The sequence below is a fragment of the Lycium barbarum genome, chromosome 12 (genome assembly GCF_019175385.1).
Source record: "Lycium barbarum isolate Lr01 chromosome 12, ASM1917538v2, whole genome shotgun sequence".
Classification (NCBI taxonomy): Eukaryota; Viridiplantae; Streptophyta; class Magnoliopsida; order Solanales; family Solanaceae; genus Lycium; species Lycium barbarum.
In genome coordinates, this window is record NC_083348.1 from 88,587,439 (window position 1) to 88,603,060 (window position 15,622).

Below are 15,622 nucleotides of genomic sequence, written 5' to 3' on the forward strand. Positions count from 1 at the left end.
GACACAGAGATGACATGATCAGTTGTACATTGTGCCATAATGCAACTGAGACTATAGAAGTTGTGTTTATTGCATTTGTATGGAAAGGGATATGAGGATATTTCAACAGACAAGCAGATCAACAGAACCAAAGTTATGAAAATTGTACCAAATTTGTAAATAAATGGTATTTTAGGCTTTTTATTTTGTTTCAAAATAAGTTATGTTTTAAGATTTCAAGAAGAAATTAATCTTATTCTTCCAAAATTACCATTATTTACATAATCAAGAATCATTAAGTAGTTTTTTAGGAATGAAGTAACTTAGAAAGAAGTGAAATTTAATTGAGAGTAAGTTAGTAAAAACACTCATAATTTTCAAGGTATGCGTAAGCTAGAAGTACCACTTATTATGAAACAGAGGAAGTAGTATTCAAGATAGGCATTAATATATACATCATCCAAACGATAGCACTAGTGAGTGCTGGAATCATTTTTAAGAAAAATATAAGGATGTAAGTTCTATATACTGATTCTGTATGTGAAAAAAAAAAAAAACACTATCGAGACAGTTTAACAAGTTATAGCGGTTAATTATTTAGTCATTTTAAAAATTACCATTGTTGAGCATGATGGTTTAAAAACAAATAAAATGGGTCTAAGGGTCGAATCTAACCATTGGGTCTTATCGTGATTTGTATTAGAAGGTTGGATATCCATTTTGGAGTCATTTGGAGTTGTTGAAGACCAATCTGCATCAATTTTGAAGCAAAATTGTGTTGGTTAAATTCTTGTGCAAGTTCTGAGAACCTTCTGAATTTCTTAGCAATTTGTACCAAAGTTCTGAATTTTTTTTTAATGCATTTGAGAAGTTGTTTGTTGCTGCTATGATTGTAAACAAATCATATTGCAAGGACTCTGTGGTGCTAATATCATCAGCGCTTATAACTTCACCAACATAGTAGCAGTTGCATTCAAAAAATTAGTGAAACATGGTCTTAAAAGTTCAACTTTCCTTACTCATATAATTTGTTAATAATCTATGCTTACTCTGAACTCTATCCACCAGCTTCCTCTTTTGCCTCTTCATAGAGATGACAGAAATACAAACAATAAGAATAATAATTGTAACTGTTGGCACAACCATAGTGATCACGGTTCGAGCTGTTTTATCATCCTTCCTCATTGGAGCTATTTTACCATTATTCTCTTTTGGAGCTGCTTTTATATCATTCCCTACAAAAATGCTTCAAGTTAGTATAATATCAGTTTTTAACTACTACTCATTTTTTTTTAAAAAAAGGCATCTTTCTTTTCTTTCACACTTCACTTGTCCTACTTTTCTTTTCAGGTAATTTCAAAAGCAAACACTACACGGAGTATTAAGTATCACAAATGCAATATTGTTCCTAAAATACAACATGCTCTTCTTTAACACAAGTCAAATTTTGTGGTGTAACCGTGTTAAATTGTGTGACCCTCTTATTTAAAAATGCAAGTTATTAGAGATGTACACTTTTGTTTACTTAATGATGTCTTCGACACTCCCCCTCAACTGCAAATATGAGATTGTATATTTTGCTACCATATTGAATTAAATTGTGTCTCATCGAAAAAGTTTAAACTATTAGAGATGGGTAAAGTTTTACTACGTAATTATGCCTTCAACAGTCAGATCAAAGCTAGACAATTAAATTGGGATGAGCAGAAGGGACACGAATAACGTAGTTCACCTGCCGATGGCGGAGCTTCCCACGCCACACCCTTTAAGAAACTGTAACTTTCATAACGGAAATTGCACCTAGCACCTATGATTCTTCCACCTCTCTTGCCATAGCAGGTACAATTCGGCATATCTCCATAAGCCTCATTTAATCAAGCAGAGCAATTCTGAAGAGATAAGTCAGGAGTACACTGAACAAGTGCATATATTGGCTGAGATTTTGGACCTGTCACATTGCCACTAGCATATTTTCGAAAGCGACCACCAGCAGCAGCAAGGTCTCGTAAATTATCCAATAATTTTCTCAGCTCTTGGTTAAACTCCTTAGGTCTTGACGCATCCTCAGTATTCGACGTGTACAGTAGAGTAGAAAATGACCTTGTGCCTATAATGGATCGATTCGAGCTGTACTGTAAAATACATTCATCATAGCCACCAAAAGCTGTTCTTTGTTTAGGACATGAATGTACAAGCACTTGAGCAATGTTATTGACACAACTGCGACATTCTTCTAGCCCCACATCTCCTCTACACAGAACAACAGCACTGACCATATTGGAGTTTTGGCCAACGGAAGCATTGTAGAAACCGCATTTATCTATTTTTGAGGAAAGGGAAGAGAGAAGCGAGATAAGATTTTTATGGTATGTACTCTTTTCAGTATAGGTATCACTGAACCAACATGGTTTGTATTGTAAATCAGGCTGCGCTAGGATGAGAACATGAAGGTGTAAATGCAAACAGAAAGAGTAGCCACTTTTGAATAGCCATGGCCATGCTGTTCAAGTTGCTCGATGTATAGAATGGTTGGCTACAAATGACAGGCAAATTTTGATAGCAAATTGGGTGTCAATCTGTAATAGTAGCAAGTAATTTGCTCACAAGCTCGCCCTAGATTAACTGCAAGAGTTTGAAAGAGCAATTAAATAGAGCTAGAGATAACGGATTGAAAGGGTGCAGTGGACTGACTACATTTGCCTGAGCAGAAAAAAAGTTTACAATTTCATCAGAACCACACGTGTTAATCAAAGAAGAAAAGGACATTGATCTTTTAAGTGCTAGCTGCGTAGCTCAGAGGTTAAAACTCTGTTGGACTTTTCTTTGGAGTTGACTATCATTGACTCTTAGAATTTTTGGAATTCCGCTACTCTATTTTATGGACAGGAATGGATGAGAATAAGCACAACAGAGTTGGGAAATTTTGGCCGTTAGTTACTTGTTCTTCTCTGATCATTTTAACTTTATATGATTCCAGAAAACGAAATCCAACTGATCTTTTTTCACCCGTATCTTATTTTCTTTTTCCTAATGTTAAAAATTTACTCCATATCGATTTCTCATGTATTTTGACTTCTAAGTATTCCAGCGCAAATATCTTCATATCTTAAGTGATTCAAATTGAATTCGCAAACCAATTAGAAATTAATGGAAGCTGTCAGCGCATGCAGCCTTGCAACGCAAACAATGTTCACTTTCTCTGATGTAAAAAATAAATAAAGTAGTTCAGAGTACAAGAGCCAAATTTTTAAATTTTCGATCATAAATCAAACAAGGATTTCAAACATTTTTTCTACGAAATTATTCATTGATATAAAAATCCTGGAAATCTTCAAACTGAAAATCATCCTACATTGGAAAGTTTACTTTAGTTCTAGTAATTTCCTTATAACCAAGTCACTGAGGATGTTATCAAGCCTCTAATAGTGTAATTACTTTATATTACTCAGGTAATGAAACTGTTCTCAAATGCACAAAAACTAGGATCTTGAACAATTTTTCATCAGTGTCAATGAACGCGAAATGAACAGTGTACATATACTACCAGGAAAAAAAAAAAGGCCCAAGTATTTTTAGGTATTCCTTGAAGTAGCTCCTTTCTTTTTGTATCCTTTATATCTTTTTTCCTTGAAGTAGCTCCTTTCTTTTTGTATCCTTTATATCTTTTTTCCCCCCATTTCTTCTGTAATCTGCAATATTGCTCTAGACACAGACTGTTTATGGTGACATTGATAGAAAGGGGAATGTGATTAGGTGCTGAATATTCCACTAGCCAATCAATTTAATGATGTGTATACACTGATATGGTGATGAACACATCAAAACACCTTCCAGTAGATGATGCATACATATTGCTTATGTAAAAAGAAAAACAAGTTGTGCGTTCAATGGATCCATAGCTACTATGTGAGGGATGGAATACTCAAACTAAGCAAGCTTCATGGACGGTGCAAAAGATTGAGTCTAAGCTAACCTGTGAAAGCTGAGAATGTGATATCTGTCAACTGCAACAGTACTCTATTAAAAGGATATATGTAAACTTAGAGGAGAGTTCCAAAAGGATGAATAGAGAAGAATGACTTGTAATAACCAAGGCTCCCCCAGGTGGACTTTCATGCTATTTTTGGCTGCCTTAAGGAGATTGCTAGCCAGTAACCAGGGATAGACTAGCACAATGGGGACACATAGACGACATGATCAGTTGTACATTGTGCCATAATGCAACTGAGACTATAGAAGTTGTGTTTATTGCATTTGTATGGAAAGGGGCATGAGGATATTTCAACAGACAAGCAGATCAACAGAAGCATTAGTGAGGCATATTATTCAGGAGGGACATTGTAGAGGTCATTTGAGAGCTAACTTAAGTAGGAGACTGGATGAGCTTAATTTCTATCCCTGATAATGATATCCAAGAAAGTACATAAAATTAATGAAAAATTATTAACATAACATAAAATATATAAAAGTAGTGAAATAATATAGAAAGGTGAGAAAGATGCAAGAACATGATAATTGTGGATCGAACCTTAGAGGAAGATTGCTGTTTGGTTTCTACATATATTTTCTTTTAAAATTGGGGTAGGGGGAAGGGGAAATGGGGGAAGGGATTACAAGGTGAGGAATCGAATCTTCACCAATAAGATGAAAGTTCAGGTAGTCAATCAACTGAGCTACTAAGATTTCCTAATTTCTACTTTGTAAATAAAATTGTTTAGTTACAAAAAAAAAATGATTTGAATAATAAAGTGACCAAAAACATAAGCGGTCCTTAAAGCTGTCGTTAATTTTCGGTTAGACATTTCAACCTAAACTTGTACTAATTAAAAATCGAACAAAAAAGCTCAAATATGCCGATTTGTTGTATGTGGTGTGCAATTGAAGACAATATCCTATGAGAATATTTATGAAAATTATTGTAATTTTTGTGAGCTAATATTGAATTCGAAATTATCGAACAATATATCAAGATTCTTCTAATATTTGCCGAATAGCACAAATTAAATAAATTGAATCTTTTGATCTTTTCAAAATTTGGAACTGAAGTGTTAGTCCTAATAGCTCCTAGAAAAAATGCACTAAGTAATCTAAAATTTAGCGCACGACTTAATAAGACCATATGGTAACAAAACACAATTCAAGTTTCAGTTTATGTCAAAGGTGCAAAATTTTGGGGTACAATTTAACAAGCTTTTCACTAGATATTGTTCCATTGATACTCATTGTCACATTACTCATATATGCTGCATAATATAACCCTCGTTGCTTCGTCCTCCATGCAAATATCTTAAACTTAACTGTAGTTTCCAACCGAACTACGAAGTCGATACTTCCATTGTCAAGCCCTTGCCAGAAAAGCTCATCAACAATATACATTTGCACTTCCTTTCTTGTAATATTTTTGTGGCCTTGGTAGAACCCTTTTGTAGAATTTTTACCCACAACAAGACCATTGTAATTCAAGGCGACGTTGATATCATCATAGTAAATACTCATACGTTTGTTGGGATTGAAAATTTCAAGGTTTAGAAATACTGAATTGTTACCACTATGGAGAGAATAATTCTTGATGTTGAGGTCACGAAAGGAAAAATCGACAATAGTGAAAATTGGATTTTTTGGAATTAAACAAAGCCATATGACGACAGAGGTCACACATAAGACAGCTACAACTTGAAAGAACCAACAGTGGAGATCAAAAGAATGCTTGGATATCCTTCGATTATTCATTTCTGGTCGAATATTATTGAAATCCATTAACGTGGAGAGGTTACAAATTTAGGAAATAGAAGTGGAAGAGATTCTGAAAATGAAGAAGCAAAAAGGTCAGTTTTTTTATGTGCATAAAGGCCACATTTATTATTGATGCTGTTATAGTCTGAACAACAAACCTTTGTAGGAACAGTAGCCAAAAAAGTACTTTAGTGGTGTAGCATGGTTGTGATCTACTCAGCTATTCATGGGCACTTTTTAAAAGAAGCAAATTAATTGGATGGATATTCATATCCTACACTAAAATGACGCTGGAAAGTAAATGTAGAAAGAACAATGTCTAATTTGAAGTCAATAATTATCGGTTGAAACTTAAAGAAGAAGCAGAATAAATGTTAAAACTGTTTTAAGCATTACTTCATCTGAATGACTTGAGGATGTGCTGGAAGCCTTCTTTGATTATCAAATAATGCCTTTCTTTTTAACATTTCCGTTACTTTTTCCCATTTCAGCTAAAAACGTTTCTTTCTATTTCTTAAACTTCCATGGTTTTTCAATATGTTAGTTATGATATCATGTTATATTTGTTATTTATCTGGTCCAACTTTTATACTGACTAGTTCTCGGGAATGTGCTTTGCACGTTTATCCCAAAATATTCGGTAAAAAAATATATATTGCAATACGATAAATTTTAAATGGTACACACATATTTTTATACTGTCTTTGAGCTATAAAATAGAATTTAAAAAATACAATAAAGCAACAACAGGTAATTTAAAATCAAAACCTTATAAATTTGATCTGGAAAGTTCTTGCACAATTGTAAATCAGTATGTGCCTTATAAACGCTGGAATATATGTAAATGACATGCATATAGTAAAGTATTTACCTCATAAAAATAGGTGCATAATCTGGAAAGTTTTTGTACAGTTGTCGTTTTTACATTTGAGTCCATCTTAAGTTTCATATGCATATTTCTTTTTGCGACCGAAAAGTACAAAGAGATTTGTTAATTATGTTGAAGAAAGACTTGACTAATTTAGCGATATATAGTTAAACAATGGCTAAAGCATTTGCAGAAACTATGTATAAATAAAATCTTAAGGAGAATTTGAAGAGGTGTCATCAACTTCACAACCTCAATCGATTAATCCTACACGTTTCTTAGGATTAAAGGCATCATTATAGCGCATTAATGAAGAAATAACCATTCACATAAAATCAGATGAATTTAGTCTACTTTAAACTACTTTTTTCAACCTTTTGGCTTCTCCACGTTTTGGACATAATGACAGTAGACAAATAAGGTTTTACAGTTAATGCCACCTTTTAATATTCTTGAATTCCTGCAATTGGTGGTGGAAGCTGAATAGGAGCAACAATTAAAGCTTAGAGCCTCTTATCATCCGGTTTAATATAATAAAATATTGAATGAATAATTTTTTAAATGATTCTTTTGAGGAAAGGGCATTTTTGTAATCTGACTTTTAACTTGAGAACTTCCCACTTTTAGTATAATATGATATGATATGATATGATGATATGATGTAATCTACATACCGTGAAAACATCATAGTACACAATCTAACTAAGGTCCCCTGTTAAGTGATTACATACCGTCTAGTTATGATTATCACAGTTGTGTGCCTACCGCCGAGGATTGTGGTAGAATGGATAAGATCCCTTCACCTTTAATTAAAAATTTCGAGTTCGAGTTTCTGGACATCGGAAAAAATCTTGGTACAGAGCACTTTAACCGTTAATAGGCATTATCGTACATGTATGATCAGGATTAGTGGAGTCCCCAGATCGGATGAGAAATAAAAAAAAAAAAATCAGAGGTGCCCTTGCTCTTTAGAGGAATTATGGCAAGGAAAGACTGTACTCCTTTTCACTACCTAATACAAACCAAAAACGAAAATTCAATGAGAAGAAAACATGAATTGAACTGTCCTAATTGAAATATTCTGGGCACCTTTTATCTATGTAACCAGCCAAGATCAGACCATCTCGTCCTACTCCAACAGGACAATTAGCATGCATCTTATGATGTTTACTTTTCCACGACCATATCTTAAATCGAATCCTCGCCGTTAATTCTAGCCGGAAAACTACAGTTCCTCGAGACCGATCATCGAGCATTTGCAGCCACTGTGTCCCGGTCACCGTCACCATGGGGCCAGAAAATGTACCAGCAAGAACAGTGGTGTTTTTGGGCAGTTGATAAAATGGAGTCAACAATTGGGAATTCCCAATACTCTGTGCTTGATAAGTTGCTGTCACCTGCATTGCATCATAAAAAATCCCCATAGCTTGATTTGAATTTCGTGCTGTTACGTTAAAGTTTATTTGGGCACTTTCAGGTCCAATTCCCTGACTTATAGCTGGAATTGAGAAGTCATGTATGAAAATTCTTGGGCGATGAGGGCGCAAACCAAGCCATAAAATAAATACAATAATTCCAACAATTGCAAGAAGAGTTAAGAAAATTGTACAAACTAATTTGGAAAGTCTAGTAGTTAGACTCTCTTTAATATGATGAGCATAGTATCGAGCCGAGTGGTGCCTCCTTACAGGGCGATCTTGATCTTCATAAACAGGTAACTCGTTTGTGTTATCCGTTTGAACAGGATACATAGTTGAGATTGATGTTGTTCTTGAGGTTGACGAACAGGACCAAATTTAGGGAACATGATTATATATGTTAAGGTTGGTTAGCTGGAGCGCAAAGTAATGTCAAAGAATGTTTCAAGTTTTTCAAGAAAGTAAAGAATAAGATGAATTGGTTACATTCTTGATAGACTAATATTTCTTGTATAGTGCCATGCAATTCTTGAAGTCATGTGCAAGTATGCTTTGTTCAATAGTACTCACAGAAATTTGTTCTTTCTTGTTAAGTATACTCATGGAATATACAAGGGTATTTCTTTCTGATCTTTTTATCGCTTTCGAAGTTTTCAAAATAAAGAGATGAGTTATCTATTGGTTTGCATATCTTGGTTCTATGAACCACCTTGTTGTTTGGAGAACATCTTTTACCTATGAATTTAAGTCGCATATACAAGCTAATGGCATAAACATCTTTTACGCAATCAGTGGAGTTTAACCATACTATTTAAAGAGTGTACTGATGATTATTACACTTTGTCGTAGGTTGGCTGCATAAACGAGGATAATAATTACAGCATAAGCATAAAATTAAAGTACTAAGTAGTAAAATGTTTTGATGGTATTAAGCTAATTTTTAGTGAGAATCTCACAGTAACTGGCTTAAACTCAAATCCTAGGCTAATATCGATGAATTCTATGATCTTTTGGTAGTGTTTGGTGGGCAAGTTGCCAGGCTTCTGAATGAAACTTTCGACTAAATGAAAAGGATAGATGGATACATTTTGTTCTGTACCATCCTACCCCAATTGTTCCAAAAGAAACATTGAACTAGCCCAAGAAACTGTTAGGTATTTGGTGTGAATGAGAAATGAAAGTTTTATTTCCTTTGCTTTTTTCGGAAAAATATATTATTTTTTTTTGTCGAAAAGGCACATGCCTTTTCAGAAAAAACACACCTATTTCGTTAACAGACACCTGTTGTTGGTTATAAATATCTAGTCATCCCTTCAGATTTTCCTAATGAAAAATTCTGAATTCTTCTATCTTCTTTTTTTGCACTTCATAAAAATTCTGTGTGATTTTACAGTCTTCGAGTGGTTCGCTGTCATCAAAGTTTGCAATACCGCTACTACGGTGAGTAAATCGTTCTATCCTGGGAGGATATATTCCATAACCTCGGGTACATTGAGGGGAATAATTTCCTTAAGGACACACTGTGCATTCAGTGGGCTCGATTTAATTCCTACACATATTTTCAGATACTGTTCTTCTGATTTTCGTTTCTGAAATTTGCTTCTGTTTCTGTTTAAGTATATTTTTGAATACAGGTTACTAACAATCTTAAGGAAATTATAATTTTTATAGTCTGTGTTCATCGCTCTTCTGTTTATTGGAAACTAAACAAGAAAGAGGAAATTTTTGTCTATGAAATAGGACAATACCAACATCTGAAAGATCCCTTCAGTATACGGATAAGCATCTATAATATTGATGCTTTCCCTTTTTATGATTTCAAAATAGTAATGTAGGGAGGGACAAAAAATAGCGATTGACCAGGAATTCATTTGAGCTTTCTCATTTGAAAGACTTGAGACGTTGATGCTCTAATAACATTTGGAAAAGAAATTTGGCACCGAATGGAAAGAAATTAGTTGGTGCTGCAACAGACACGAAGAAAGTTTTTGTTTCAAATTCGAAAAAATGTCTGTTGGGAGACTGATTTAGTGTCTGAATATTCACATGTGTCTTTTATTTAATGATATTATTTTTCTGTGTCCTGCTTTGGACTAAAAAAAAAAAATGAAAGGATGGTTGATGTGACAGATGAGGAGCAATGCCTCAAGATTTGATCTTAAGTGAATGTGATGTTCTTCCATTAATATGCTCCAAATGTTTAACTGATTATGAAGAGTTGTCATCAAATGAATTAACCGATGCAACTTTTCGGGCGTAATTTGTTTGTTATGGTTACTGTTGGGAGAGATTGGAATGACATTAAAATTGAGTTATATTTTCTTCACTCCCTTGTCATTTAATCTCCTACCCTTATGATTTATTAAATTCATGTTTTATACATGTTAGGGTAGATATTTATTATTTGATGATCTCAAAGTATATTCTATGGCAGAAACATTAGTAATACATGGCAAGGTGCTGAAAATTTATATCAGCAACTTAACTTGAAATTTCATTCATTGAGATCATCAGTTATAATTTTCAGGAAGTATGGAACCCAACGATGAAGTGTTTTTCTTTATAGTCTACTTAGAAAAGAAAATCACTCTTTTGGGGGGGGGGGGGGGGGGGGGGAATAATACTCTTTTTGGAGACTAAAACCTTTGTGGTTTTCTACTCCACTATTTGGAGATTAAAATCTGTGTGATTTTTTACTCCAAGTTACTACTCGGTTTAAAGAATATAAATTTTTTATCGAGTTAGTAAATTCGGTTTAAAGAATATCAAAACTTTGCTGAAGTTAGTAAATTGTATTGGTTTGAAGAAATAAAATCTTCATTGGTTCTCATTGTTTTTCTGGAAAAAAAAAAGTATTTTTCCATAAATAAAAGTACTATTTCCTGAGATAAAAAGATATCTTTTTCCAGGAATAAAAAGTTACTTTTTTGGAAATTAAAATCTTCAGATTTCCTACTCTAGTTTTTAGATGAAAGTTTTCGTAACTTTCTACTCATTTGTTTACTCGATTTGAAGATATAAAAACTTCATCGAGTATATATAAGTTTCTACATTCGGTTTGAAGATATAAAATCTTCACCGATTTATTAAATCTATTTGTGCCAGAAAGTATTAGGTTTGAAGATATAAAAACTTCACCGTTTTATTCTCTGGTTAAGTGGAAAAAAAAACTTATGATCGTAAGGATGTTCATTGCATTCTATGGTACGACTGACTGATAGAGATGAAAATTAAAGGAAAATTCTAATTGGAGGTTTAAAGTGTGAACGGACACATTTTTTTTTCTATAACTCCTTGTGATTGTCCTTCTGATTACAAAATTCAGTGGCTAAGAATTTATATGAAGAGGATCATATTAATTGCTGGACATTAAATATGTCCATGTTATCTATGTTCATGGCAAAGCCTTCTTCATTAGTCACGTTTCCTGTTTCCCTAACATTCTCAAAGAGATTCAGGCCATCAATGTCTTACTGATAATTTAAGTGTTGATAAAGTGGTTATGATGCAAGGAACAGGAGCTGGTTTCTTTAGTTCTCTTTTTACTAATGGGTGACTAGTACGTACGAGACTGATTCACGGGAACTAAGTCCATACGTGTTTAATGATGACGTTGCATTGTGAAGGAACAATTTAACATAAATGGTAAATGCCTTATAAACTAGTTCTGGTTTGCCTCAGAACTTGTAAGGGGAAGCTATCCTTACAGCTAGTCGAATACTCAATCGAGTGCCCCATAGTAAAACACAATCTATTCCATATGAAAAGTGGACAGGAAGAAAGCCTCATTGAAATATTTCAAAGTGTGGGGGTTGTTTGGCCAAAGTGAAAGTTCCTAAACCCCAAGGGTAAAAATAGGACTTTAAAACCGTTGATTGTGTTTTGATTGGATATGCCACAAATTGTAAAGCATATCAATTTTGGTGTACAAATAAGAAAATCTGACATTCATGTTAATATGGTAATTGAATCATATAATTTTGAAACTATTTATCCGTATAAAAAGGAATGTGCGACGTCTAGTGAAAGATCTAAACGATCTTGGAAAGAAACAAAGGAAAGTACACATAACAGGAAAATCCAAAGAATAGTAAACGTCAAAGGATGTCTATATTCTTTGGACTATATTTTCTGATATTTTTGTTGGAAAATGAGCCTCAAACTTTTTAAAGAAGCTATGATTTCTTTTGAAGCTTAATATTGGAAAGAGGCAGTCAATAGTGAAAATTGAATTCATATTGAACAACCATACATGTGAATTGGTTGATCTTGCTCCTAGGGACAAACCTTTGAGTTCCAAATGAATTTTGAAAGGAAAATGAAAGTTGATGGCACTATTGACAAATGCAAGGCAAAATTTATTGTCAAATGTTATAGACAAAAAGAAGGCCTTGAATATTTTGACACATACTTGCTAGTAACAAGGATGATATCCATACGGGTATTAGAAGCATTGACAGATGTGTATGGTCTTGAAATCCATCAAACGGATGTTAAGACAACTTTCTTAAATGGAGATTTGTGGAAGCAATTTACATGGAACAACGTAAGGGTTTTGTGGTTCCTGGTAACGAAAAGAAGGTGTGCAAACTTGTTAAGTCGTTATACGGACTAAAACAAGCACCCTTAACAATGTCATGCTAAATTTGATCAAACAATGTTGGCAAATGGTTTAAGATTAATGAGTGTGATAAATGAGTTTACATTAAGAACTCTCTAAATCATATAGTCATTGTTTGTTTATTTATTGATAATGAGTAAAGACATTAATGACATAAATGCTACTAAGCGTATGTTTGTTAGAAATTTTGATATGAAAGACTTAGAGGTTGTCGATTTAATTCCAAGAATTAAAAACCATCGAACTTTTTAAAGTCTAGCATTGTCTCAGTCTCATTATGTTAAAATGGTACTTGAACCATTCAAGTATTAAACGCCGATTAATGTAAATCTTGCTATTGCAAAGAATATTGGTGACATCAAGTCTCAATTGGACTATATGCTTGGGTATTAAAGAAGCAGACTTGAGTGTTACAATGAAATCTGAATTATTGAATGTGCAGCTGCTGAATAGAAGTGGAATGGTTGGAAAAAAAAAATATTGTTAAAAGTTGTGGCCACAACTGTTGCCAACTATCCACACATATTGTTATAATGATGCTACATCAAGTGTAGCTAATAATCAGATATGTAAACTCAAGATGCATGAGTCTTCGACATACTTAAAACTTTATATTGCATTACAATAAATATCTTGCAGTTGTTGAAGGATATGTTGTTGCAAATTGGATCACCGAATGAACTGAATCTAAATCCACAAATGAATATGTTTTCACCAATAGTGGAGGAGCAGTATCTTGGAAATCATCCAAATAGACATGTATCTCCCGCTCTACAATGGAGTCTGAGTTTATAGCTCTAGATAAGGTCGGTGAAGAAGTTGAATGGCTCCGAAATTTCTTGGAGTGTATTCTTTTTGGCCCAAACCGTTGGCACATATATGTATACATTGTAATAGCCAAGCGGTAATAAGGAGGGCAGGGAGCATTATGTATAACGGTAAATCTCGTCACATACGATGAAGACATAATACCGTTAGACAACTACTTTCTAGTGGAGTTATCACTAGTGACTATGTAAGGTCTAGAGATAATGTCGCGGATCCGCTTACAAAAGGCTTAATTAGAGAGGTAGTTGAAAGATCAACAAAGGGAATGGGATTATGGCCTTGAACAAGTCATCATGGCGGTAACTCTACCTAGCAGATTGGAGATCCCAAGAGCTAGGTTCAAGGAGAAAACAAAGTTATGAATGACGGTTCAACATTGTCAAATAACTCAACCCATTCTCGTGATCAGACAATGTTCAAAAACAAGGATAAGGCCTTAAGGCTTTTTAACGAGTTAATAAAGCTAAAGCTTTTTAATGATTTCTAAGTTTGACATATGACCAAATAGTGTATCTACGAGATGACACGTTTAGGAATCACCTATGTGAGTGTGAAGTGTAAGCCGCTTCAAGGAGTATGTTAGGTAAAGGCCCATGCTCTACGCACTCATGAAACCAGGCGGTGTTCATGGCTAAACGAACACAACCGTGAGAACCATAGACGGTTAAGGGTTAATTGTGTGACATATGGTTGTCTAGGTATACACCAAAGCTCGACGGTTCAAAGATATCAAATCTACCGATTGACCAAGTATATCCGACATATGTTCACTACGGAAAGCTTAAAGGGAAACCTACTTATCTAGATGCAATTAATCTTTATTTGTAAATCACACACTTGTCCGTGCATTTTTATATCATAGAGCCATTCCCCATTCATGTGGGGGATTGTTAGGTATTTGGTGTGAATGGGAAATGAAAGTTTTATTTCCTTTGCCTTTTTCAGATTTTTTTTTTGTCGAAAAGGCACATGCCTTTCAGAAAAGACACACCTATTTCGTTAACAGACACCTGTTGTTGGTTATAAATATCTAGTCATCCCTTCAAATTTTCCTAATGAAAAATTCTGAATTCTTCTATCTTCTTTTTTTGCACTTCATAAAAATTCTGTGTGATTTTACAGCCTTCGAGTGGTTTGCTGTCACCAAAGTTTGCAGTACCGCTACTACGGTGAGTAAATCGTTCTATCCTGGGAGGATATATTCCATAACCTCGGGTACATTGAGGGGAATAATTTCCTTAAGGATACACTGTGCATTCAGTGGGCTCGATTTAATTCCTACACATATTTTCAGATACTGTTCTTCTAATTTTCGTTTCTGAAATTTGCTTCTGTTTCTGTTTAAGTATATTTTTGAATACAGGTTACTAACAGAAACATGGTGATCGAGACAACGATGGTGATGCTGCAAGGTTTCTGCACGTGGTTTTGAATTTAAGCTGGTCCTGAAATGCATAAATTTTACAAAAGAACAGGAACTCCAGCATACAGTGTGCTGGAAATTAACTTGTGAAAGTTTTACTTGTAAGGGGTCGTTTGGTAGGGTGTATAAAGATAATACCGAATAAAGTGTATTAGTAATGTAGGGATTAGTAATGCAGGGATTAGTAATGCATGTATTAGTAATGCAGATATTAGTTATGCGGAGTTTATTTCTTATCCACTGTTTGGTATGGTATATTAAAAATAACATGCATTGCATAATTTCTAAAAGAAGTATTTGTTTACAAAAATACCCTTCACATTCTTTAACTTTGAGGGATTTCAAGGGCAATTTTGTCTTAGCAATGCTAATGCATGTATTAATAGTCTTTGTGTTACTAATAACACAGTTTGCTATGTATAAGTTATACATAGGTTGGAAAAATATACAAAACAAAGGAATAGTAATACACAAAGATAATGCGTGCATTATTTTCTCTAATACCTCCTACCAAACGAGCTCTAAGGAGTTTTCGAACACTTCACTTGTAAGAACTTCGAGCTCCATCTGTGCTAGAGTTTTTCCGTATTTTAGCTGGCAGAATTCTTGTTCAAATTTTATTTCCGCATTAATAAATATAGTAAATATTTTTGAATGACATATTAATCGATGACCAAATATTAGTAACGAGTTCTCCATATCATCATTCTTTTTTGGGCCCAGATGCACTACTTCTGTACCAAATATTATGG

The 15,622-nt window shown here is 34.0% G+C and overlaps 1 protein-coding gene and 1 pseudogene across 1 annotated transcript; both read right to left on the reverse strand.

Annotated features, from left to right (window-relative positions):
* Positions 1 to 534: 534 nt before the first annotated feature.
* On the reverse strand, positions 535 to 2,711 carry LOC132621888 (uncharacterized). Its single transcript, XM_060336358.1, has 2 exons — positions 1,712 to 2,711; positions 535 to 1,214 (listed from the first exon to the last, which is right to left on the reverse strand). The coding sequence occupies exons 1-2, from the start codon at positions 1,830 to 1,832 to the stop codon at positions 985 to 987; spliced, it is 351 nt and encodes a 116-aa protein (XP_060192341.1). The 5' UTR covers positions 1,833 to 2,711; the 3' UTR covers positions 535 to 984.
* A 4,580-nt stretch (positions 2,712 to 7,291) lies between these two features.
* On the reverse strand, positions 7,292 to 8,628 carry LOC132622687 (NDR1/HIN1-like protein 26; annotated as a pseudogene).
* Positions 8,629 to 15,622: the final 6,994 nt, after the last annotated feature.